The 23748-nt window shown below is 50.1% G+C and overlaps 3 protein-coding genes across 5 annotated transcripts; 2 read left to right on the top strand and 1 right to left on the bottom strand.

The window, feature by feature from the left end:
• Positions 1 to 53: 53 nt before the first annotated feature.
• MRPL24 (mitochondrial ribosomal protein L24) lies at positions 54 to 3307 on the top strand. Its single transcript, XM_008155634.3, has 6 exons — positions 54 to 125; positions 1898 to 2140; positions 2222 to 2317; positions 2521 to 2624; positions 2856 to 2986; positions 3083 to 3307. The coding sequence occupies exons 2-6, from the start codon at positions 1958 to 1960 to the stop codon at positions 3217 to 3219; spliced, it is 651 nt and encodes a 216-aa protein (XP_008153856.1). The 5' UTR covers positions 54 to 125; positions 1898 to 1957; the 3' UTR covers positions 3220 to 3307.
• Positions 3308 to 3870: 563 nt separating this feature from the next.
• Positions 3871 to 10626, bottom strand: METTL25B (methyltransferase like 25B). Of its 2 annotated transcripts, none has more exons than XM_054711455.1 (9): positions 10555 to 10626; positions 10010 to 10213; positions 7660 to 7784; positions 7311 to 7503; positions 6805 to 6867; positions 6382 to 6525; positions 5443 to 5927; positions 4613 to 4797; positions 3871 to 4210 (listed from the first exon to the last, which is right to left on the bottom strand). In XM_054711455.1, the coding sequence occupies exons 2-9, from the start codon at positions 10118 to 10120 to the stop codon at positions 4080 to 4082; spliced, it is 1437 nt and encodes a 478-aa protein (XP_054567430.1). In that variant the 5' UTR covers positions 10121 to 10213; positions 10555 to 10626; the 3' UTR covers positions 3871 to 4079. The 2 variants fall into 2 exon arrangements, with proteins under 2 accessions (XP_054567430.1, XP_008154099.2); XM_008155877.3 differs by having other exon boundaries at positions 10523 to 10588.
• A 30-nt stretch (positions 10627 to 10656) lies between these two features.
• On the top strand, positions 10657 to 16340 carry ISG20L2 (interferon stimulated exonuclease gene 20 like 2). Of its 2 annotated transcripts, none has more exons than XM_028131344.2 (4): positions 10657 to 10742; positions 11331 to 12179; positions 15015 to 15215; positions 16087 to 16340. In XM_028131344.2, exons 2-4 carry the CDS (start codon positions 11445 to 11447, stop codon positions 16243 to 16245), a joined length of 1095 nt encoding a protein of 364 aa, XP_027987145.2. In that variant the 5' UTR covers positions 10657 to 10742; positions 11331 to 11444; the 3' UTR covers positions 16246 to 16340. The 2 variants fall into 2 exon arrangements, with proteins under 2 accessions (XP_027987145.2, XP_008154100.2); XM_008155878.3 differs by having other exon boundaries at positions 10670 to 10797.
• Positions 16341 to 23748: the final 7408 nt, after the last annotated feature.

The raw sequence follows: 23748 nt of genomic DNA, 5'->3' as shown, positions 1-23748 counted from the left end.
CTTGAACTTCCGCTGTACGGTAAGACTACATTTCCCAGAAAGCCGAGGGACGGGGACGGGCGGGACTTGGGGCCCACGTGCAAAAAGTAACTGGCGGAAGGGCCACGGTGCAACGGGTAGTGGAGGTGAGGGCCGCGCAGCTTGGGGGTGTTGTCAGCCTTGGGCTCGTGGGGGAGGTGGGTGCGGTAAAGACCTCCCTTTTCCCGGGCTGTTGCTCAGTGGTATCGTCTGGATTTGCTCTGCACCGGAAGCTTGGGGTGGGTGGGTGCTGCCGACTGCTGGGACGTCGCCCGCACCTGGGATGGGGCTGGCGGGAAAGCCTTTGGAGCTGGGGCCTGAAGGGCAGACGTTCCACCAGGCACTGCCTTGCAGGGCGCTTTACTGTGAAAGGGACTCCAACCACGCCAGGGTGTGGAGGGGGAAAATGGAAAGGATCCAGGGGATGCGGGGGGAGCTCGCTTTAGGGATCTCCTCCCAGAGCTTCAGATTGAGAATGGCTGAGGCCAAAGGACTTCTTGCAGAAGTCGTGGGTAAAACTACACATGATTAAGAAATGCAAAAGTTATGGCAAGGAACAGGTGGAAAGTAACAGCCCTCCCAAACTGTTCCTCTCCCCCCAAACTTGAGTTATTTCCTAATTCCTTCCGATAAATATTTATGCCTGTACCGGAATATATGTATATATATATATATATATTTTTTTAATTTACCCAAAAGGGATAATACTATTTACATTATAAGTATTACAAATAATTTGAATGACACCAACAACCCTGTGAAGTTTTATGGATGATGAAACTGAGGCTCGGAAGTTAAGTTGCCTTGGGTCACAGAATATGAACCTAGATCATCCAGAGATGTGGATGCCATTACAGTGCACTTTATTTGTACTTGGAGGCTAGGCTTCATTCTTAGCTCTAAAACAAGATTAATGCTGCCTCCTTTCTTAAATGATATGATACAGGAAAGCACTTAGCATGGCACTTGGCAGGCAGCAAATGCTCAATAAACAGAAGCACTTATTTTTGCCGTCAGCTCACCACCTTGTCGATTTAGCTCATCATCTAAAGGTGGGAAGCTTACAGTACTTAGTTGGGAAATTAGGACACAATCCTAGAGTCTGGCTCTGGGTCCTTTTCTTTTAGAAAAGAAGCTGTCTTAGGAGTAGTCTTTTCCTGACTGAAGATAGGAATTGGAAGTAATGTAGGAACATTTTAATAACATTTTTTTACCTCTTTTCCCTGTTTGTTTGTTGTACTTTAATAACTGCCTATTTTTGGGGCCTTATGCTAGTGTTTTGTTCCCATTACCTGTTTTCTTCCTATCCTGCTATTCGTGTACTTAATAACTTTTTTAAAAAATATATTTTTATTGATTTCAGAGAGGAAGGAAGAGGGAGAGAGAGAGATAGAAACATCAATGATGAGAGAGAGTCATGGATCAGCTGCCTCCTGCACGCCCCACACTGGGGATCGAGCCCATAACCCGGGCAAGTGCCATGGGCTAGAATCGAACCTGGGACCCTTCAGTCCCCAGGGGACTGAGCCAAACCAGCTAGGGCTTAATAACTTTTTATTGAGTACCTACTATGTGCCAAGCTCTACTGAGATCTGTTGAATTCAGGGGTGAGCTAGATAATATGAATCCTGGCCTCAATGAACTTTTTGGACTTTGAAGTCGGATATATGTGGGTTTGAATGCTGATTCTCCTGCATAGTAGCTTTACAACCATGGGCAGGTCAGTTAACCTCCCTGGATCTATTTCCTCATCTGTAGAATGAAGGTAATACTCTGCGGGGATTCAGCGAGATGAGGTCCATTGAACAATGGAGTAAATACTTACAAAAAATTCCTTCCTTTGCTTCTTTGTCCCCTTGTTTCCACCTGTCTACTCCAGAGCTGACTAGGAAGGTTCTGGGTCTTCCCCTGGCCAGGGGATTTCTCCCAGCCTCCAGCCATGCGTCTCTCAGCCCTGTTGGCCTTGGCATCCAAGGTCACTTTGCCCCCCAACTACCGCTATGGGATGAGCCGCCCAGGTAGCAGGGCAGACAAAAGGAGGAACCCACCAGGGACCAGGCGGCGCCCCGTGCTTGTGGAACCCATTTCTGATGAGGACTGGCATCTGTTCTGTGGGGATAGGGTGAGAACCTCACGGCGGGTAGAGTGGTGGGGGGGCTCCTGGGGAAGGATCTTCCTCCCTGACCCTCATGTGTTGCCACAGGTGGAGATTCTGAAAGGCAAGGATGCCGGGAAGCAAGGCAAAGTGGTTCAAGTTATCCGGGAGCGAAACTGGGTGGTCCTGGAGGGGCTGAATACAGTAAGTGAAGAGTGGGGTTGCGGATGCTCAGGAAGCCTGTCCCATCCGTCCCTGTCAGTAAGAGCGCCACAGGGCCTGGTGCTCGCTGAGGGCACGGGGAGACCACTGAGCCTTGTTTTTCAACGTGGACTGGAGGCGCAGAGCTGCAGTAGGCAAGCGGCTTTCATTCCCTTTGGTTTCTGATAACCCCCTCTTTTGGACAGCATTACCGCTATATTGGCAGGACCGCGGATTTCCGAGGAACCATGATCCCTAGCGAAGCACCCTTGCTCCACAACCAGGTCAAACTTGTGGATCCCGTGGACAGGCAAGCACGTGGGGTTCTGGTCAGATAGTTTCCCATCGTTTGAATGGTGGTTTGGATGCTCTGGAAATGGAGAAGGGTCGTCTTGTGGAACATGACCCTGTAGGCAATCCCAGTACAGAGGTATCAGTGAGACAAGATGGTGACCTTAGTGTTTGCAGCCATTGAGTTTTAGGTTTCAGAGTAGCAGGGAGACCTGGCTCCCAGGCCAGGCTCACCTCTTCCATCCACTAGGAAACCCACTGAGGTGGAGTGGAGATTCACCGAGGCAGGCGAGCGGGTCCGAGTCTCCACAAGATCAGGAAGAATTATTCCCAAACCTGAATTTCCCAGAGCGGATGGCATCGTCCCTGAAACATGGATTGGTGAGGCTGGGTGACCGACAGGAAGATGGGGGTCGGGGTGATAAAAGTGGGAATACAAGATGTTAAGACCTCCCACTTCTCTTCCTTCCTCAATAGATGGCCCTAAAGACACATCAGTGGAAGATGCTCTAGAAAGAACCTATGTGCCCGGTCTAAAGACACTGGAAGAAGAGGTGATGGAGGCGATGGGGATCCAGGAGACTCGGAGACACAAGAAAGTCTATTGGTATTGAACCTGGGGGACTTCTCCCCCTCCTAGTCTTCGCCTTGAAGGCTGGGGCCACATCATCTTCAGACAATAAAGAGCCATGATTCCTCCTCTCTGCGCAGCTGCTGTCCTCTGGCACCCCTCACCCCACTGTACCTGTTTCAGGGACTGAAGGAAGAGGGCGTCTGTCCAGTGTTACTGTGGAATCCGGAATGAAGTTAGCTAGCCTTCAGGTGGCCTTCCCAAGGGGCGGGGCTTACAGATTCTGGGATAGAGACCAAAGGGGGAGAGGTTCCCTCCAATGGAGACCTCTGAGCAACAGGAGATGCCTCCTGTTCTGGAGGGCAGTGCAGTTTGGGGGTGTAAGATCTGATTGTTGCACCTCTGCAGGATCTAAGTAGGGAGGATGCGCATGTCCTTTTCTATACTTAGTAGAAGTGGAAGGGAAATATTCTAATTCTTTTTTAGTAATCCTCACCGGAGGATATTTTTTCCTTTGATTATTTTAGAGTGGGTGAGGGGGGGGGGGCATTGATGTGAGAGAGACACATCAGTTGTTTCTCACAAGCCCCCTGAGGCTGGGGGTTGAACCTGCAACCCAGTTACGTGCCCTTGACCGGGAATTGAGCCCATGACCCTTTGGTACGCGGACCAACACTAACCACACTAGCCAGGGCAAGATTTAAATTTTTAATAAGTTAAAAATAAGTTTACACATAATATTACAAATATAACACGTGGAGGGAGAGAGTACGAAGCTGAAGGTCTGTGGGACACCATGATTCCGGGGAGGATGAGGATGCTGCCTCTCTGGGTGAGGAGTGCAGACTGCCACCCACTGCGGCACCTGGGTGGGTTCAGATGGGGCCCAAGATGCGCCTTTCCTCAGCGTGCATCAGCGTCTTCGGTCTCCAGAACAGAGAGGGCCTGGCCCAGGGGCCTCTTGGTAGCCACCAAAACCAGGTTTCTGGGAGAGAGCTCAGGGCTGAAGATGGGCAGGAGCTCAGAATGGAAGCCTGGGAGAAAGGCAGGACTACTAAGAAGGGTAGAAATGAAGCCCACGCAGCCCCACTTCGTGCCAGGCTGCAGGCAGGCATAGCCCTTCCCCCATGGAGGCTCCAGGAGACTAAGGAGACCGGTTCTCTACCAGGAACACCGGTGCCTGAGGCACTGACTTGGGAGAAGGCAGTCCTCAGTACTGCCTGGGATACTCGCTTAAAATACACTTCAGGAATGCACGCCAGAGGCTGACTCAGTAGGAATCTCTCTTTACAAGTCCCCCACCCCACTTCCATCCCACTGGTGACTCTGAAGCAGGTGGTCTAAGAATCACCACAGTGATGAACTGTGGGACCTGAAGGAGGAACCCCAAGATCCAGCCCCTCTGGCCCTAGGTCCCCGCTGTAGGCCACCCTCACCCTGCTCCTGAAGGTACAGCAGCCGGTCCAGTAGAATCAGTGTCTCCACCAGGGGGGCCAGCAACAGGGCCAGGCTGTAGAAAGCGACCACGCGGTTCTCCTGGGCCTGGTGGGCCTCAAGAGCAGCCAGACTCAGCGGCAGCTGGGGGTCCAGCCCCACCCGCTGCAGCCCCCGCCGGACATACCTGTGGGTCAGCCACACAGCACTCAGCTGGTTTTAGAACCTCCACCTCCCACCCAAACTGCCCACTCCTGATTTGATTCCAACTTTGCTTGATTTGCTACCCTAATTTGTATTTTTCTTTTTGTTGTTAATTGATTTTAGAGAGGGAGGAAGGGGAAACCTGATGTGACAGATACATTGATTGGTTGCCTCCCGGACTCACCCCAACTGGGTGGGGATCAAACCCGCAACCTGCGCATGTGCCCCGACCGGGAATAGGACCCGGGCTTCGGCATATTCCGGTGCACAGGACGACCCTCCAACCGAGCCACACCATCCAGGCAGGGCCTAATTTGCACTTTTAAATGCTTCTCTGGCTATGAGTTGTCTATCCAATAACAAATTGATCCAAAAATGTATTTTCAGCCAGACCTGTCCAATTATTTAGCCACATTCTTAACATTTAAGAGTCTTGATAGTCTACTGATAAAAGAATGACAACTCCCTTTTAAAGAGATTTTGAGAAGCTGCCCCAGTCAGAGAACTCAGTCACTCCCCTGGCAGCATTTCGCTTCACTGTAGGACTTGCTAACAAGCGAGGGTGGGAGGGGAATCAGACCTCTAGTGGGCTGCCAACACCCCCTTCCCCAACCTCCTCCAGCCTCACTCTTCAATCTGGAGCTCGTGGACCCTGGGGATCCCCTGCACGCCTGGCCGTCGGAGCTGGGGCTGGACGTGCCGGATGACCGTCTCCAGTGCTGCCCGGTAGCAGTGGGTTCGGAGGCCAGGGGCTGCTTCCTGTAGCCTGTCGGCATAGTCCTCCAGGGCATGGCAGGCGCCCTCCCGCAGCCTGTAGGACAGCTCACAGCCAGGCAGCGCCGCCACCCACTGACTCAGGGGGTAGCCGCCAGGGTCACTCAGCTTCATGTAGCAGCAGCCCACCGAGGCCAGGGCCGCCACCTCAGGGCAGGACGAGAAATGCCTCAGCAAGGCGACACTCAGGTCCCCACAAGCATGGAGCCCTGTCAGCAGCAAGCGGGCCTCACTCCGAGGTGAGGTCTCCAGCGGAAGCAGAACCTCCTCACACAGGGTCCTGGGGTCTACCCACTGAACCACATGGTGCGGGGAGCGGGCAGCGTGCATTTGCACCACCTGTGGAGGGAGAAAAGGACAAGGCAGCTGGGAAGTCTGCTGTCCCCGTGCCACCTCAGGCTGCAGGAGGGGTCTGTCCTCTGTTCCCCCCTAAGGAAGAAGATGGAGAAGAAGCTGGGGCATGGGGGAGAGCTAGGCCTTGAACCAGAAGGGATAAATGACGGATCTGTCATTATAACTGCACATTTTTCATGTCTGAGTTCCAATTTCCTCATTGGTAATGAGTCTAATACCCGACTGGCCACTTCACAGGTGGCTGTGAGATGGACGCACCCGTGTGGAAAGCACTTTGGAACTAGAGCGTGCCTCTAAGATGCGGAGAGGCTTTGGCGAAGGGGAAACCTGGGGGGGGGGGGGGGGAGCGGAGATAGGGACCACATCACCTCAAGCTGAGAAACTTGAAAGAGGGAATCTAGCCAGGCAGACCCCTCCGCTGCAGTAAGGGCAGGCCTACCTGTGGGTTCCTCCTCTCCTCTTTCTCCAGGGCCTGCAGGAGCTCCTGGTCCAGGTGCTGGGCTCTCTCCACCAGTCTCTGATCCCCTTCGATGCTCTTCACCTTCAGCCCTAGCCCCAGAGACATGAAGCGGGAGAGATGGCCCTGGAGTGAGAGGGAGGGTGGAGACAGCCCTGTTCAGTGCTCTTATCTGCTGTCACCTTTCAGTGGCCTAGACACCGGGGTCCCAGGCGCCCAGAAGGCTTAAATTCTACCCCGTTTACTTCTATCACTCCTTGGTGCCTGCCGCCCTGGGCCTAGGCCTGACCACCTGTTGCCTTCCAGCTGTTCCACTCCCATGACTCAAACACCCTCCACACACACACACACACATACAACAACAACAACAACAAAAATAAGAATGTTAGCATCTGTCTGGCTCACCTGGCCTGAGCCTACATCCACAACCTGGGTGCAGCCTGTAAGGTCACTCAGCTTTCTCACCAACTGAAAGAGAAGGGAGCAAAGGTCTGTTGGCCATTGGTTCTTGGTTCCCGGGACCGTCAGCCATAACGAGGGTGGAGAAGGTTAAGCTGGCAGAGGAAGAGGGGCAGAGGGTGCCCTGGGAGATGTGAGATCGGGAAACCAGAACAGGGGGCTGACCCTGGGCTCACTCCCCTAAGGTCAGTGATTCAACCTCCCCCAGAGCAAGAAGAGCCCCTCTGAAGCCAGGAACAGACTAAGGAGGTGTGAACACAGGGATAAGACAGCAAAAGGATGAAAAACAAAACCAAAAACCACAAATCCCCCAAACCAGCATCCAGCTAGGATTTCAGCATGCCTGCCAAGGAAGGGACTGGCAGATCATGGAAGGTGCCCACATCTCTCTAACCCGCTGGCTTCAGGCCCCAGGCTCCCGGCCACCACCTACACCCCAGGCATCGCCTCACCTCGCCCAGCCGCCGGATCTCATGCTGCTTCTTGGGCCTGACATGTTTTCGGAATGGAGCTTTAAGTCGGGAGCTCTGGCTGGGGTTCTCCCGAAACTCTGAGGGGGTCTGAAACTTAGGTGTCCGCGTAAAGGCCAAGGCACAGGCTGTGGACTTCAGGGCCAGCAGGGTGAGTGGCCACACTGACCTGTACCTGAGATAGCCCGGCCCAGAACCCCAGTGAACAGTCCCATTGTGTCCTGGGCGCATCCGTTCACAACCCAGGAATCCCCTGGGAGACCCTCTGAGCAGTGACTGGCTACAGGGTTCGGTGCCAAGTCCCCCAGCACAGGGCCCCCCGTGCCCATACCTGACCACGTCCCCCTCCCCAGGCATCCCCAGCAGCAGGGTGGCCAGCTGCGGTGGGTTCAGGCCATCCAATGCTTCCTGCCATGAGCGAGGGAGTGTGCCCCACAGGTTGTCTGTGAAGAATTCCTGCAGAAGGGGAGAAGCAATCAACCCTAACCTTTCCCATCCCCTTCCCACCCCACCCTCCACACAGGACTGGCTGCAGCCAGCCAGTACCGACCCTCATCCGAGTCACCTCTTCCCTAACGCCCGCTCCAGCCCCCCACTCCCTCCTCAGAGCCCAGACTGCATCCCGAACACACCTCTCCTTCTAGCAATCTCCCACTTATTGTCTGTTTTCTCCACTCAACTGAATGAAGAACCTAGGTGCAGGGATGGTGTCTTCTCACAATCCCATCCAAAACACCCCAGTGACTAACAGGCAGCGTTAGCATGTTACCATTTAGTAACCTGCCCGTATGTATGTCAGACACTCGATATGCCAGAATGTATTTTTATTCACTCATTTGTTGAACACAAATTCTGGAGTTTTGGGTATGCCCCACGTTCTATTCTAGGCTCTGAGGACACAACAATGAACCAGACAGACACAATTCTTACTCTTGCACAGTTCACATGAAAAAGAAATGTTTTTCAGAACATCACGTGACACACGGGTAATAAAACACGAACAAAATAGTAGGAGACCTTGAGACAGTACCACTGGAGGTAAGAGTAATGAGGGAAGACCGGAGTTGACACTTGAATGATGAACAGGAAACAGGCATGTAAAAAAAACTATGTAATAGCAAACACTCACTAAATACTTATAATATAACAGGTGCCAGGCACTGTTCTAAACATTTTATATATGTGTATTAACACATTTAATCCCCAAAACAACCCTATGAGGTAGGTACCATTTGTATCCCTCATTTTACAGATAAGAAAACACACAATTAAGTAACTTGCCCAAATAAAAAAGCTAGTATCAGAGCTGAGATGTGAAATCAACCTGACTTTAGAATTCTTGCTTTTAACCATTCTACTCGATAGCCTTTCTGCTGAGGACAAACATTCCAGGCAGATCTGTAAGAGCCGAGACCCAGATGTCTGCCATATTTGTGGAGCAAAAATCAGGCCACTGGAGCTGTAGCCGGTTTGGCTTAGTGGATAGAGCACCAGCCTGGGGACCAAAGGGTCCCAGGTTTGATTCTGGTCAAGGGCACATACCTCGGTTGCAGGCTCCTCCCTAGCCCAGGCCCTGGTCAGGGCTCATGCAGGAGGCAACCAATTGATGTGGTTCTCCCACATTGATCTTTCTCTCCATCTTCCCCTCTCTCAAAAAAAAAAAAAAAAAATCAATGGAAAAATATCCTCAGGTGAGGATTAAAAAAAAGAAAGAAATCAGGCCGCTGGAGGTACAGTATAGTGAATGTGGGAGAGAATGAAAGGCGATAGGATTCAGAGACAGCAGGGGACAGATCCCATAGGGCTTCATAGGTATCATAGGTATTGGTAGAGAGTTAGGATTTCATCAAAGCACCTAGGAAGCAAGGGACTGCCATGATCAGATTTTTATTTTAAAGAGATTAATCTGGCTGCTTGTGAAGAGTTGATACGGAGGGGCTGAAGTAAACACAGAGATTAATTAGGAAGCAGTCCAGGAGAGGTGATGGTGGGTTGGCCCAGGATGGTAGCAATGAAATGAGGACAAATGGGTGAATTCTTACAGGTACAGCCCACAGGAATTGCTGAAGGATTGGACTATAGATCAGTGAAGGAAAGAGCTGAGTCAAGGATGGCTTCTGGGTTTAGGGGCTGAACAAATTCAGTGGATGCTGGTGCCACTAACACATCACCTCATTTATTCTTCACAATGACCCTCCAAACAGGATTCCATTTTACAGCTGAGCAACCGGGGCTAGGAGGAATGTTTATTTCATACCCATGTAAGTTAACACAGCAAGGGGGGCAGGAATCTAGTTGGAGCCTGCCTAATTCCAAAGTTTAAATTGTCCATTACAGTACAAAACCAGAATTTATTCAAAGCGCGGATGAATGAACTTGTGTGTTCTGGGACTATCTCACATGTTCCTAGGACAGTTCAACGAAGCTGCAGCACGAGTTTTATTACTTTGGTTTTGGAAAAATAACCTAGATGTTAGAAATATTAATGTTTGTGTCACCTGCCAAAAAAAAAAAAAAAAAAAAGGAAGAATCTCCCCAGTTTTAACCCCTTCTTGTAAAGACAGGCTGAAAATCATGAAAGAAAAGCGATCAGACGCCAACTCTCCAGATCCTCTCCCTGTCGTGGGCACCGAGCCAAGCACACAACCAGGAGCACCCCGTCCCCAGCCCCGTGGCCTCACGATGATGTAGGCGTCCAGGATGGACCGGTAGAGAGACAGGACACGGGTGAGATTCACAGCTAGCTGCCTCCTCTCCTCGAGAGAGAGGCCCCGGGCGGAGACGCCGGGCATCGGGGTCCAGTCGGTGGCGCCTGGAGCGAGGACGCGGTGCGGAGGGAAGCGGGTCAGCACCGCGCGGATCCAGGACCCGGGCTGGGCTCAGCTCTGCAGGCGGGACGAGGAGAAAAGCGCTCCGCATGGGCCCGAGACGCTGCCTTCCCCAGGTCCCCGATGGAGGTTCAAGAACCTGAGGTGTCCTCCTGACATCCCAGGCCGCGACGTCCACCCCGCGAAAGGTGTCGGCACGGAAAACAAGTGGAGTGGGGTGCCCGGCTGTGACGCCACAGAGGCGGGCCGCGGCGTCCAGGTCCCGCCCACCCCGCGCACTTCCCGCCCATCCCGGAAGTGGGGCTCGGGGCCCTAGCGCGCGGCAGTCGCCGTTTGTCTGGGCCTCCCCACACCTCCGAGCTGTACCTCCGCGGGGCTAGAGGGGTCGGGGAGCGTACCCCGCCCTCGCCGCGCTGCCGCCGCTCCAGCACCCGGAACCCCCGACCTCGCTCCCAGGGGCAGGGGTCCTCCGACCTCGGGCACGTTCCAACCCGCGCGCCCGCCGGCCGGCCCCGGGCTCGTCGGCGAGCGCCGACTTCCGCATCCGGTTCCAAGCGTTTCCGTTCTTAGTGGGCACATCTGGGAGGTAGGTGGTGATGGTGAGGAACGGGCTTCTAGACCGCCGGAGTGTGCTCGCCGAGGTAACTGCCCCCGGCCTCGGCCTCCCCCCACTCCCCCCGCTGCTCTGTGTTGTAAACCGTCCTTTCTTGGGAGAAGAACTTGGGTGAGAAGCACGTGGAGGTGGCCTCCACCCGGAAACGGGGGAAAGGGGTACCTGGAGGTGTACCTATTCGTGGGACCCGCACGGGGGATGCCTGGCAGATCTAGATGTCATCTACGCCGTACTCATCACTGGTTTCGAGCCGATGTAGAGCCCACCTATTCTGGCTTTCCAGCCTCGGAAAGAGAATCAAGCTGGTTGGCCCTCCAACCCCCTCCGTTTACAAATGGGACAGACCTAGACAGGGGGGTATGACCTGCCTAAGGCCATAGGACTGGTGAATTATGGGCTTGTCTCAGACGGTGTCCTTCCGTCATTTCACGTTACAGATGTGTTCCCCCCTCTATCTGGGAGGTTGCTCTGATTTAGTTCCTACCGTGAGTTCTATGGAGCTGGGTCTTATTGTCCTCCCAGGCCTTTGGGATCTGTTATCAGGCTCGCTCTCTTCCCCAGGGCATACTACAAACCTTCAGATGCTGGCCTATGGGATTCAGCAGAGGATGAGTCCTCGATCCTGTCATTGGTGAGCCACTCTTCCCACCTGCTCTCCTACCATCCACCATCCTCATGTCTACCTTACTCCTCAATCTGGATTTTGGCGAACCTCCCCCCAAAAAGACTTTAGAAGGGAATGCCAAGCACCAAAAATTTGTCAAGAAGCGGCGGTTCTTAGAAAGGAGAGGCCTTCTAAATAAGAAAAAACAGCCCCCTAACAATGTGCCTAAGTTGCACTCGGAACCTGCAAAGAAAGGGGTAACTCCTCAGGTGGATGGCACCTGGAAGATTTCCCCCCTTCCAAAAAAGAAGAAGACTGCAGACTCGAGCTGTGGGTCAGAGCGGTCCCTGGACAAGAAAACGTCTGTGCCTTGGCTGACCCCTGCCCCTTCACAGAAGACTGGTTCTGTTGTGGCTAAAGCAGATTTGCTGGAGGAGTTCCAGAGTTCCCTTCCAGAGATGAAGAGCCCCCCAACTCGCCCTCCGAAGAAGAACCCCCAAAAGAACCCTATTCAGAAGAATCCACCACATAACTCCGCCCTGGCTCATTCAGAGAACAAATGCTCTGGAGCATCCCAGAAGATACCAAGGAAGATGGTGGCAATTGACTGTGAGATGGTGGGCACAGGACCCAAGGGGCATGTGAGTTCCTTGGCTCGATGTAGCATCGTCAACTACAACGGGGATGTGCTCTATGATGAGTACATCCTTCCCCCCTGTCACATTGTGGACTACCGCACCAGATGGAGTGGTATCCGCAAGCACCACATGGCGAATGCTACACCCTTCAAGATTGCTCGGGGCCAGGTGAGAGTCTTGGGGCACAATGATAGCAGCCAGGTGGGTGGGGAGAGGTCCAGCTTAAGTGTGGACCGTGTTGGTGGTAGGAGAAGGCAGAATGTTTACAGAAGGAGCTGGGGATTATTTGTGTAACTGGAACAGGTAGCCTGCAGTGAAGGGGATAAAAGACACAGGGTTGATGTGTCAGATTTTTCATTTCACCCACTGAGCAAACCTGCTCATTGTAGGTGTGCTGGGTTCTGGGAGCACAACAAATGAACAGGAAAGGAAGATGAGCCAGGCGAGGCCTGCAGAGGGCGCCCTTGGTCCACCGCTTTGTAATTTCAGCTTCACATTCTTTGCCTTCTCTAGACACCCTCCTCTGTTCCAACGATTGCTTATATGCCAAAACAGTCCGTTGGAGGAAGCTTATCAGAGGTGAAACAGTGAAGATTTTTTTTTTCAAACTGTAAGGGAAAGTTTAATTAGGAATTCATAGAGGTGAAGAAGTGAGTGTTAGAAGAAATGGGCTCAGAAAACAAGTTCAGAGGCAAAAAAAAAAAGTGTGGGGGGTGGTCCTTGGAGCTTAGGAGAGAGAAGGGTAAAGGAAACATGCCTGGGGGGAAGAAGAGGAGGAGAGGAAAGGTGTGGGTGTGCTCCCAGGAGGGCAGAGCGTCTAGTCTTCAGAACGAACTTGAAGAGTTGAGGAACATTCCCTTCATTAGGGGCGCAGCTGAACAAAGGCTTGGGAGAGGCAGAAGGTGGGGTGGGTCTGAGACAGCAAATCCACTCAGCTTTAACAAGGGCTACGTGTTGAAGTTAATGCGAAGTAAAGGTGTTGGTGGACAATAAACTGGAGGTGAAATCAAGAGCAACTAAATACTTAGTTGATTACACTACACCTGGTTTTCATCATGAATCACTTCCCCAGTGCCCAAGCTGGGGATGAGACTAAGGTCTACCCAGACGAGTCTGGCCCCTCTCAAGAGGTCCTGTTGGGAGGCCATGCACTGATTTTTCTAGGACTATTGCTCTTGCTCACAACCTATTTGGAACTCCATTTTGGAATGGGCTTCAGAGCCCATGGCATAGTTTTTGGTTGTCCTCACTGGTAGTTATGTCATACTTTAGGATCCTGGAGTCATGGGAAGCTATTTGGTTGCAAGTCTGGTGTGGATAAGTTTTCTGAACAGCTGGTAAATACCCAGGAGGAGCTATGCAGCAGTGAAACTGATTTTCTGTTAAAACAGCACAAGCATGGCCTGGCTGCTGTGGCTCAGTGGTTGAGCATCGACCCATGAACCAAGAGGTCCCTAGTTCAATTTTAGATCGGGGCACATGCCCAGATTGCAGCCCGATCCTCAGTCGGGAACGTGCAGGAGGTAGCCGATTGATGTTTCTCTCATCGATGTTTCTATCTCTCTATCCCTCTCCCTTCCTTTCTCTCTCTCTCAAAAAAAAAATAATAAAATAATTAATAAAAAACATTCAAAACAAAACAGCACAGGCATGGGTCACCCACTTCCCTCTACAGCCTTAGTCTATAAGTGATTCTTTTTTTTTAAATATATGTTTTTATTTTAGAGAGGGAGGGGGGGAGAGAGAAACATCTATCTGTTACTCTCATATGCACCCCAACTGGGGACCAAACCCACAACCTGGGCAGGTGCCCTGACCTGGAATTCAACCAGTGACCTTTCTACACACGGAATGACGCTGAACCATCTGAGCCACACTGACTAGGGCGATAAATGATTCTTAATCTTTTATGATCTGTACACCTTTTGAGAATATGATGAAAGCCATAGTCTCTCCCTGCAAAAAACAGTGTGTGTGTGTGTGTGTGTGTGTGTGTGTGTGTGTGTATGCCTGTAATTTGGGGCTTCTGTCACTCCCTGGAGCCCATCTTTGACTCCCTTTGTCCCAGCCTCTGCCTAAGGTCAGCATAATGATAATGTTTAAAGAACTTCAAGTAGCAAGCCAGCACTGAACTATATAGTTACATAAACCTCTTGAATGTGAGTGTGATTTAAGACTGTAGCAAGTTCATCTATCATTGGAGTGGAAATTGATGAGAAGGTAAGGAGCCGCTGACGATGTAAGTCCAAAAAGGGTTACACTGAAAAATATCTACTTTCAGGGAAGGGGGTTCGGGGACTGGGTGAAAGAGGTGAAGGGATTAAGAAACACAAATTGGTAGTTATAAACTAGTCATGGCCCGAAACCGGTTTGGCTCAGTGGATAGAGCGTTGGCCTTCGGACTCAAGGGTCCCAGGTTCGATTCCGGTCAAGGGCATGTACCTTGGTTGCGGGCACATCCCCAGTAGGGGGTGTGCAAGAGGCAGCTGATCGATGTTTCTCTCTCATCGATGTTTCTAACTCTCTATCCCTCTCTCTTCCTCTCTGTAAAAAATCAATAAAATATATTTTTAAAAATAAATAAATAAAAAATAAACTAGTCATGAGGATATAAAGTACAGCATAGGGAATGTAGTTAATGATATTGTGATAACTATGTATGATGCCAGGTGGATACTGGAAATATCAGGCAGAACATCTTGTAAAGTATATGATTGTCTAACCACTATGCTTTCACCTGAAACCAATACAAAATAGTATTGAAAATAAACTGTAATTGAAAAATAAAAATAATATACACACACACACACAAATACCTACTTTCACTTTGTGGGGAGAAGGTAGATTTTAAGTGAAAGAAAACTTGTGGGAGAGGGCATTTCAAGGAGGAAGGAGGTGGGCACTTAATGGAAAGAATCTGAAAGAACCTAGGACCACGATGGACTTTTAGGATGCAGGGCTCCACCTGAGTCCTACTTACCACCTCTTCCACGCTGATTTCAGATCTTGAAAATACTCACAGGGAAGATAGTGGTGGGACATGCCATCCACAATGACTTCAAAGCCCTTCAGTACTTTCACCCCAAGTCTCTTACCCGAGACACCTCCCATATTCCTCCTCTCAACCGGAAGGCTGACTGCCCAGAGAATGCTACCATGTCTCTAAAGCATCTCACAAAGAAGCTGCTGAACCGGGACATCCAGGTAACATCTCCCCAAATGCTGCCAGGCCCCTTGGTTGCACACCGGGGGGGCGGGGGAGGGGGGCCTTTCTTACTGCCTCTCCAGGCTCTGAGCCCAGAATTCCTTTGTAGAGAAATCCAGGCAGGCTTCTCTTACAGGAAGAGCTTTGGGCTAAGAGGCCCATTGATCTCTCCATGTGTACATAAGGATAATAATTCCTGTTCGCTGCCAGTGTTCCAAATTGTACTTGGGAAAGGAAAAAAAAAGCCTTAAAGTGGGTGTAAAACCCGAAGAAACTAGGAAAGCAGGTAGTGGTGGTGGTCTAAAGACCTCAGAGTGGATGCAAGGACCTCTCCGGTATTTCACATATTTGGCATTCAAGAAAGGGGTGACCTGCCTGGTAAGAGGGTATAGACACATATCAGAGAAAGTTAAGGAACTGGGGAAAATGGAAGACTTAGAAGGCCTGGCTATGATCTAGATGTCTTGTCTCTACAGAATGTAGAAGAATATGGCATTCACGTGTTGCCAGAGAAAGGATTGAGGCAGATAATAGCAAAGACTTCCTAGGAGTTGAACCCTTGAAATGAAATAAGGAGTAGTGCCCTACCATAGTTCTACCTTTGCAGCCTACTAGCTCTGCAGAAATAACTGCTTATATAAGGCGTTAGGAGGAGCTGGTAGGGAAGGGGGGGGGAGGGGCGGGGAAACAACACTTTTTTTTTTAATCTTTATTGTTGAAAGTATTACATGTGGCCTTTTTCCCCCCATTGCCCTCTCCAACCTTCCTCCCCCCCAAACCTTCACCACCCCATTGTCTGTGTCTATGGGTTATGCATATAAAACAACACTTGCTTATAGCCCAATGCTTTCCTCTTCCTCCCTCATTCAGGCTGGAAAAAGTGGGCATTCCTCTGTGGAAGACGCTCAGGCCACCATGGAGCTGTACAAGTTGGTTGAAGTTGAGTGGGAACAGTACCTGGCCCAGAATTCCCCTAAAGATTTAGCAGCAGTGGGGACACCGGTGGTGAAAGGAGAAACCGGGCTGTGAACCAATGGACGGCTCTACCTGCTCCGCACCTTTGGAAGCTAAAGTTGTTGGGGGAGAGAGGCTCTACCCCAGACTTAATATCCATTGAAATCTCACCTCAGGTGTTGTGTTCTGTGTCTGGTTAAGTCTCCCGTGGAAGGAGGAAGTTTCCATGCCAGCACCCAGCCCTATACTGTTTACCTCTTAAATGGTGCTAACCACAGGTCCCAGAGTGCTTTGTTCTAGTCAAGCTTTTTTACTTTCAAGGGCAGGGCATACTGGGAAATTTAGTCTCCCAAACTGCCTTATCCAAGGGTGTTGTATGCCTTTTGTTCTCAAGTGGTTAACAGCACCCCTTTTCACTCTCAGAAGTATCCTGGTTGGATGATAAATTATATGATCACATTACATATCAGAGTCTACATCTAGTTTGTGTCAGGATGTTGCCTGTCTATCCCACCCTGACTTCCAGAGAAGCCATCCCTGGTGAGGTTTAGTTCGTAGGATTACAAGGCAGTAGAGGTAAGAGTGTGACTTGGAAGTCAACTTTTATGATTTAGGAAAGCTGTCTCTTTCCTAAAGCATGTGAGGATTTATTTAACTTAGATTCCCCCTTGGTAGGTTAAAAGATTTAAAATGTTTAAATGGTCTTAGTCTTTTTTTTTTTTTTCCTGTCAAGGGTAAAATTTTTATTTTTAAATATATTTTTTATTGTTGATGGTATTACAGATATCTCCCATTTCTCCCCTTACCCCCATCCTCCCAGCAGTTTTTAGTCTTTTACTTTGCTAAACCAAGCCTCTAAAAACTCAGATTATTCCCTTGATAAATATTTTTCTTGATAAATTTTAATAATGGAAAAACAATTATGTGGTGTTTTATTTGTTTTTTGTTTTGTTTTTTTAGAGAGGAAAGGGAGAGAGAGAAAAAACATCAAAGTGAGAAACATCGATCGGTTTCCTTTTGTATGAACCTTAACCAAAGATTGAACCCGCAACCTGGAACTGTGCCCTGACTGGGAATCGAACCTGCCATCTTTTGTTGTACGGGACAACACTAACCCACTGAGCCACCCAGCCAGGGTGTGGTGTTTTCTTACTAACTTCACATTAAGCTTTTGTCACGGGTCTTGTAGGGCTATAATTCTGTAAGGGGGTTCCAGAGTCTCTGGGTGGCACTAACTAGGCCCTTGTTTGCTGGAAATCATGGGGAAGCACTGGCCAAGCCTTTTGTGTAGCCCGTGTGCTCTGGCGCCTTGCCCTCACCCTTACCACATGTCAAGGACTACACCTCAAATCACACCCCAAGCCATTGGAGTACCTTTACATGGAGTGCCTGTGACCAGGAAAGCGGCTTGGAGAATGGGCACATGGGAGTGATGGGGCAAGAGAGGAAGGGTGCTTGGTGATACCAGCCTGGCTGCTCCTGCTAGCTCTTCCTTGGTAGTTGCACACCCTCATTTTGGGAATGTGAGTCACAGGTCTAACCTTGTATCTGGGATCACTGTCTTGAGGAAATGCAGACTCCATATCTACACCAGGACTTGTGCCCTCCTGAGTGGCTGGTTTGGCTCCAGGGGCCAGAGTCACGGTCATGGCTGCTTGTAGCAAGGAATTTGCCGCCGCACCAGACTCGACATGGTCTTGTCACGCCCTGCGCTGCAGGATCTGCTTGCACAGGCAGCTGTTGAGTTCTGAACAAGTTGGTTCCTGCTGAGCCCAACACGAAATGTCCATGACACCTTATAAAGAGGTGCCAAGTGTCCTATACACTAGGAAAGCCACACCCCAAACTGGGAATACACATGAAAGCACATTACATTGTGCTTACATATGCATTATGTTGTGATCAGTAAACTAGGAAATTCTCATTTGAGGTCAGTTTTTATAGAGTACCTGTTGGCTGAAACAAACCTGCCTTTGTGTGTATCTTGGTAAAGTAGCAACTGGCTTTTATGCTTCATCCCCTCACCCCATGTTCTGAAGGGTCCCTGGTGTCAGTCTAAGGTTGGGAAGAACTCAGTCTTTGCTCACCAGGAAGAACCTGGGGGGACTAAAGAACCTTATAACCATTTCCTCACTTTTCTCTCTCACTTTCTGGTCAGAGCCCAGCTTGCCCTGCAGAGTGCCTGGGGATGCCCTGTCGTTCAGTCCTCTTCCTTCACCTCTCTGTCCCCAGGATCCTGGCTTCAATTGATAATAGAAGAGCCCCATTGCAGATTTGCTGCCTGAATCTCTGTCAACAAGCCCTGTTTGGCAGAGTGGAGCACATGCATGATAAAACACAAGCTCTTCTAATATTCTCTTCATGGCATAATGATGTTTTCTAATGCTAAGAGGTCCCCGTACTGCAGGTGAGCCTGGGAAAGGGCAAAGATTGAGAACTGTATATGCCAAACATAAACTTAATAGTCTAAAACTTCATGTAACCAAGTGGTTCTCAAAATAGGAAGGGGGTCCAGGCTGTTTAGCTCAATTAGAGCACTGTCCTAATACACCAAGGTTGCAGGTTCCCGGGTTAGGGCACATACAGGAGTCAACCAATGAATGCATGGGTAGGTGGAATGGCAGGTCGAAGTTTCTCCCTCTCTCTCTAAAATCAATTTTTAAAAAAATTTCAGATGATAGCACTGTCCCTCTCTCCACTTTAAAGAACCAGGGATCTAGTGAAGGCTCCAAGGAGGAATCGTTTAATTCCTAGTTTAACAGATGATTACAGCTGACAATAGGAAAGATCAACAGTACTGTAATTATGAACTTGCCCCAAGGCATATTAGCCCAAGTCCAAGTTTAGAGAAGAATATCCATGTATGCAATATGCCAGGTACATCTATGAATACCCTTTATCTACAGTCTGTCTTATTCACAAAGCACTTTCACTTACCTATACTGTAGAGTAAGTCCACCAAACAGCTGTGTCGTCATAAAAACATACAAACCTGTAGAGACTATGAGTTTATTTGAGCCAAACGGACAACAAATTCCAGAAAGCAAAATCTCAATAAATTGAGAAAATTTTACAGCTTATTTTATACAAACCTGGAGGAGACATAAGGGCTGGGGGTTTACATGAAATTCAAAGGAGGAGACATAAGGGCTGGGGGTTTACATGAAATTCATTACAGATTAGGGAGGCAGGAGAAAGCAAAGGGGAGGGGATCTCTGAGATTGTATAAAAAGTAAAACTTGTACATTGGTGGGTATAAAAGAGTTGACATTTACAGCACATGGAGATGGTACGCAGGGGAACAGGATAACAGTGAGGGATTCTGTAGGATGCTCTGGTGAGGCGAGTATCCCTGAGATCTGGAAAAGGAGATTGATATTCCAAGGGTATGTTATCTTCGATGCAAAAAGACAACAGACAGGCTCATTTAACACTGACCTTGTTGCCTTGGCTGGTGTGGCTCAGTTGGTTGGGTGTTGACCCATGCACCGTAGTTCGATTCCAGGTCAGGGCACATGTCGAGCTTTTGCTGGCTCCATCCCCAGTCAAGGCATGCAAGAGGCAGCCAATTGATATTTCACTCTCACATCGATGTTTCTCTCTAAAGATTTTAAAAAATAATAAAAAGATTGACCTTTGTCAATGAAGCTACAGTCCTAGGATGTGACTACTGCCGTGACTAGCTTTTGGTTAGGAATTTTTATGTTCAGACTACCCTGTGTGGTTACTTTTGCTCTCTTAAGTTTATAAGCCCCCCCTTGCAGGCCTCCCCTGAGCTTGTCAGGTTTGGTATATGGCCCCTTTTTCATCCACAGCTGTATAGAGTAACAGCAAGTTACCTTGTTTGACATTGGGTTTTAAGTTTTATTTTACCCCTTGCTAAATTTGTGACATTGTCACTTTGCTTCTTGGAGCCTAATGGTTCTAGCATCAAAATCCTGGGTTCCTTTTTTTTTTTTTTTATATATATATTTTAAATTGATTTCAGAGAGGAAGGGAAGAGGAGAGGGAGAGAGAAACATCAATGATGAGAGAGAATCATTGATCGTCTGCTGCCTGCATGCCCCCCACTGAGGATCGAGCCAGCTACACTGGCATGTGCCCTTGACTGGAATTGAACCCAGGACCCTTCAATCCACAGGCCAACGCTCTATCCACTGAGCCAAACCAGCTAGGGCCTGGATTCTTTTCTAACCCTTTATGTTTAACTAATGATTGGCAACTCTTTATTGAGTGCTTATCTGTGCCAGGCACAATGCTAACCCCTTTAGGTTCATTTTCCCATTCTCTGTAAGAGAGGGGGTGGTATGCTAATTTAACAGCTGAGTAAACCAAGGATGACAAAAGGTAAGAAATCTTCCCCAGGCCAAATAGCTGGAGGTTGGTGGTGCTGGCACTCAGACCTGTCAAGTTTGCCAGTCTGAAGCCTCTGCTATTAACCACGCCCTACCCTGCTATTAACACATCCAGGTGGCATCTGGTGAGACTTGGAATCCTTTTGCTCAAATCTTTATGAAGCACCTGCTATGTGCCAGGCATTTTGCTAGGCATTAAGGGAAATAGCATTATCTTTGCCCCCAAGTTGCTTACAGCAGCATGAGAAGAAACCAGGTCCTGCCCACATTCACTGAGAGATCTGAAGCAGGAGAGCGATAGGATCAAATCTGTGTATTAGGAAGATGACGCTGGCAGCAGCCAAATGGAAACCGGATTGAAGAAGGGCCAGGAAATGAGTCCTTGTTTGAGTAATTTGGATGAGCAATGACAGAAGCCTGAATCAATGAAGTGGGAAGATGCATATGAGCATCACTGAGGAGGTAGAATCAACAGGACTTGGAGGTTAGGGCAAGAGGACTAAAGGTAGACTTGATGTTTTTGAATTACAGTGAACAGACAACCATGGCGCCATTCACCACAATAGAGAATATGGCAGGCAGAAGAGCAGGTTTTTGAAGAAGATGAATTGGGTATTGATTAGGTTGACTTTAAGCTGCCTAAAGATAGCCAAAGGGAGATACCCAGCCAGCAGCTGGATACCAGACTGGAACTTAGCAGAGGCAGTAAGTGGCCTAATTGGGGGCAGGTTAATTTTACACATGCAGATGACCTTTGATGTGGTTGATCCTGAGCCAATGTTTAAATCAGAGTCGATATCTTTGGTCTTTCAACTCCCAACCAAGTTCCTGTACACACTGGCTTCGCAAAGAGTGCTCAGGGAGAGCACGTGTGCCTCAGAAGTGGGGACCCACGTGAGCTTGGGGGTGGAGACTTGCTGGGTTGCATGCTCTTTGGTTATCAAGGCAGTAACTGAATAGGTAAGTGACATGTAGTGGCACTGCAGAGGGGAGGGGTCGAGGTAAGCCAAGTCTCACTCCCCAGCCCTCCGTGCACCAGTCGCTGGCCTTTGTGAATTCCTACATAGACCTTTGTTCTGGTGTCTTCTCTGCCCTCCCATCACTTAACTGTGCTGACTTACTGGTCTTGTTTCTTTCTTTAATACGCACGGCTTCTGGCCTTCTTTAGGGACACCATCAACTATGCTTTCTTTGAAAGAATATATATAACACATAGGACTTTGAGAGGCAGGGTGTGGGGAGAGAGAAGGTGTTTTTAAGAATTTGTCATGGAAAAGCAAGCATACCTTAATTCTCTTCCGGGCTCAACCAAATTCCATTCTGAAATGTTTAAGAGCAAAGCATTAGAATCAGACAGACCTAAAGCCGAAACCGGTTTGGCTCAGTGGATAGAGCGTCGGCCTGCGGACTGAAAGGTCCCAGGTTCGATTCCGGTCAAGGGCATGTACCGTGGTTGCGGGCACATCCCAAGTAGGGGGTGTGCAGGAGGCAGCTGATCGATGTTTCTCTCTCATCGATGTTTCTAACTCTCTATCCCTCTCTCTTCCTCTCTGTAAAAAATCAATAAAATATATTTAAAAAAAAAAAAAAAAAAGAATCAGACAGACCTAAAGCAGCACAAGGAAGGCTCTTGCACAGTGTGGGCTCAGCCACGCCTCTCCTCTCCCAGGCCTGGGTATTGAGGGTTGGGCCCTGCGCCTGTGACCTGACCCCTCAGTCTCAGTGCACAGCAGCGCCAGGAACCCAACTTGCCTGGCATCCCTCAGCCAGAGGCAACTTCCCCAAAGGCCAGGCCCTTCATTTCCTACCACCCCGTGGAATCCTGTTTGGTGGCCTCTTTGGAAAGATTCCATGAGAGGGATCCAAACCATAACCCAAGGAGGAAGAAGGCAGATGCCCTGGCTCTGGGAGCTGGGGCCCACACCCAGGACCCACAGGGAGGCAGAGGCAGATAATCCAGCCTGGCAGCTTGAGACCTGAGGCCGGGCTGACAGAGTGGTGAGATCTGGGAAGCTTTCCTGAAGGAGAGGAGGTGGAGCTGGGGTTGGAGCAAAGGGGCCCGGGCTGGGGGAAGGGTAGAGTATTCTGGAGGCTTCCTCAGAGGCTAGAACCGCGCCCCCACACACAACCCACCTCTGCACACTCTCCCAGGCAGGGACTGGCTCCTCCCAGCTTTGGAATCAACTCCCTGCGTCTCCTGGAAGCTGGCACCAAGGGGTCAGGGAGCATATCAGAGGAGACTGGGCCCACAGAGACCATGATGCCCACAGGCAGTGAGGAGGGCCCATCCCAGAGAGGATGCTTCTCTCTCTAGGTTGTGGGCTCAGTGGGAAGACTAACCAAAAATCCAGATCATCTGGAAACCTGTGGCTGACAGTCCCAGAGCTTTGGGATTTAGGAGGTGTGAAACCATGGCCAGGAGGTTGGCAACTGTGAAATCCAGGAGCTGCTATCTCCTTTGATCCCCCAGGGGCATGTCCTACGGATTCCCAAGTGCCAAAGCTCCCACTTGGGTGTGTTTCCCAGGTTGGTAGAGGAGACACAGGCCAGGGAGGCTGGGAGCGTCTCAGGGCAGTGCGCCTGCTCAGCCTGGCGAACTGAAGTTCACAGGTGCTAGCCCAGTGCCCTTGGGAATCCAGGCAGGCTGAGAGGCCCTGGTGGCTGGGATCGGGTAGGGGGTCCTGGGCAGTGGGAGGCGGAGACTGTTCCGTCTCTCTTTGACAGCTAACATTTTCCAGAGCTGGCGCCCGCAGGGGAAAGGAAATCGGAGCTTCCCACCTCACACATCTTTTTCCCATTTTGTTCAGGCCGCCCAGGGAAAGCCATTAGGGCTAGGTCAGGCTGGGGCCTCCCCACCACCCACCTCTCCAGTCTATTATAAGGAGGGACTGGGGGGGGGGGAGGGTCACTGGAAGGACAAGCCCTAGCCTGCCTAAGGGGCCAGACTCTGAACCCATGGCCCTTCTTAATTCCCTGCCCGCTCACGATGGAAGGGTGGGGGCAGAGGCCAGGACCTCCCTTGCTCTTCTTAAATCCCCCTTGCACCCCTGATTCTGTCTCTAAGGAGTCTGGCCCCAAGGGCCAGGGCCTGGTCAGCAGCAAGAAGGGCCCTGGGGTTGGGGAAGCTGGTCCTTATAACTTCACTCCTAGGCTCCAGCCTCCTCTTGGAGCTGCTAGCACAGCTGGATTCCATCAGCCCCTACGAGCCAGGCTGGGGAGCAAC

Source organism: Eptesicus fuscus, chromosome 22 (assembly GCF_027574615.1).
Source record: "Eptesicus fuscus isolate TK198812 chromosome 22, DD_ASM_mEF_20220401, whole genome shotgun sequence".
In the NCBI taxonomy this organism is placed as follows: domain Eukaryota; kingdom Metazoa; phylum Chordata; class Mammalia; order Chiroptera; family Vespertilionidae; genus Eptesicus; species Eptesicus fuscus.
This window is presented reverse-complemented; position numbering and strand designations above follow the sequence as displayed.

Excerpts from the sequence above, each read along its gene's own strand:
- METTL25B (XM_054711455.1), bottom strand. The coding sequence starts at position 10,120 with ATGCCCGGCGTCTCCGCCCGGGGCCTCTCTCTCGAGGAGAGGAGGCAG. Across the intron at positions 6,526-6,804 it reads TGGATGTAGGCTCAGGCCAG|GGCCATCTCTCCCGCTTCAT; the intron begins GTGAGCCAGACA and ends CTCTCACTCCAG. Across the intron at positions 5,928-6,381 it reads AGGAGAGGAGGAACCCACAG|GTGGTGCAAATGCACGCTGC; the intron begins GTAGGCCTGCCC and ends CTCCCTCCACAG.
- ISG20L2 (XM_028131344.2), top strand. The coding sequence starts at position 11,445 with ATGTCTACCTTACTCCTCAATCTGGATTTTGGCGAACCTCCCCCCAAA. Across the intron at positions 12,180-15,014 it reads TCAAGATTGCTCGGGGCCAG|ATCTTGAAAATACTCACAGG; the intron begins GTGAGAGTCTTG and ends CGCTGATTTCAG. Across the intron at positions 15,216-16,086 it reads TGCTGAACCGGGACATCCAG|GCTGGAAAAAGTGGGCATTC; the intron begins GTAACATCTCCC and ends TCCCTCATTCAG.
- MRPL24 (XM_008155634.3), top strand. The coding sequence starts at position 1,958 with ATGCGTCTCTCAGCCCTGTTGGCCTTGGCATCCAAGGTCACTTTGCCC. Across the intron at positions 2,141-2,221 it reads ATCTGTTCTGTGGGGATAGG|GTGGAGATTCTGAAAGGCAA; the intron begins GTGAGAACCTCA and ends GTGTTGCCACAG. Across the intron at positions 2,318-2,520 it reads TCCTGGAGGGGCTGAATACA|CATTACCGCTATATTGGCAG; the intron begins GTAAGTGAAGAG and ends TCTTTTGGACAG.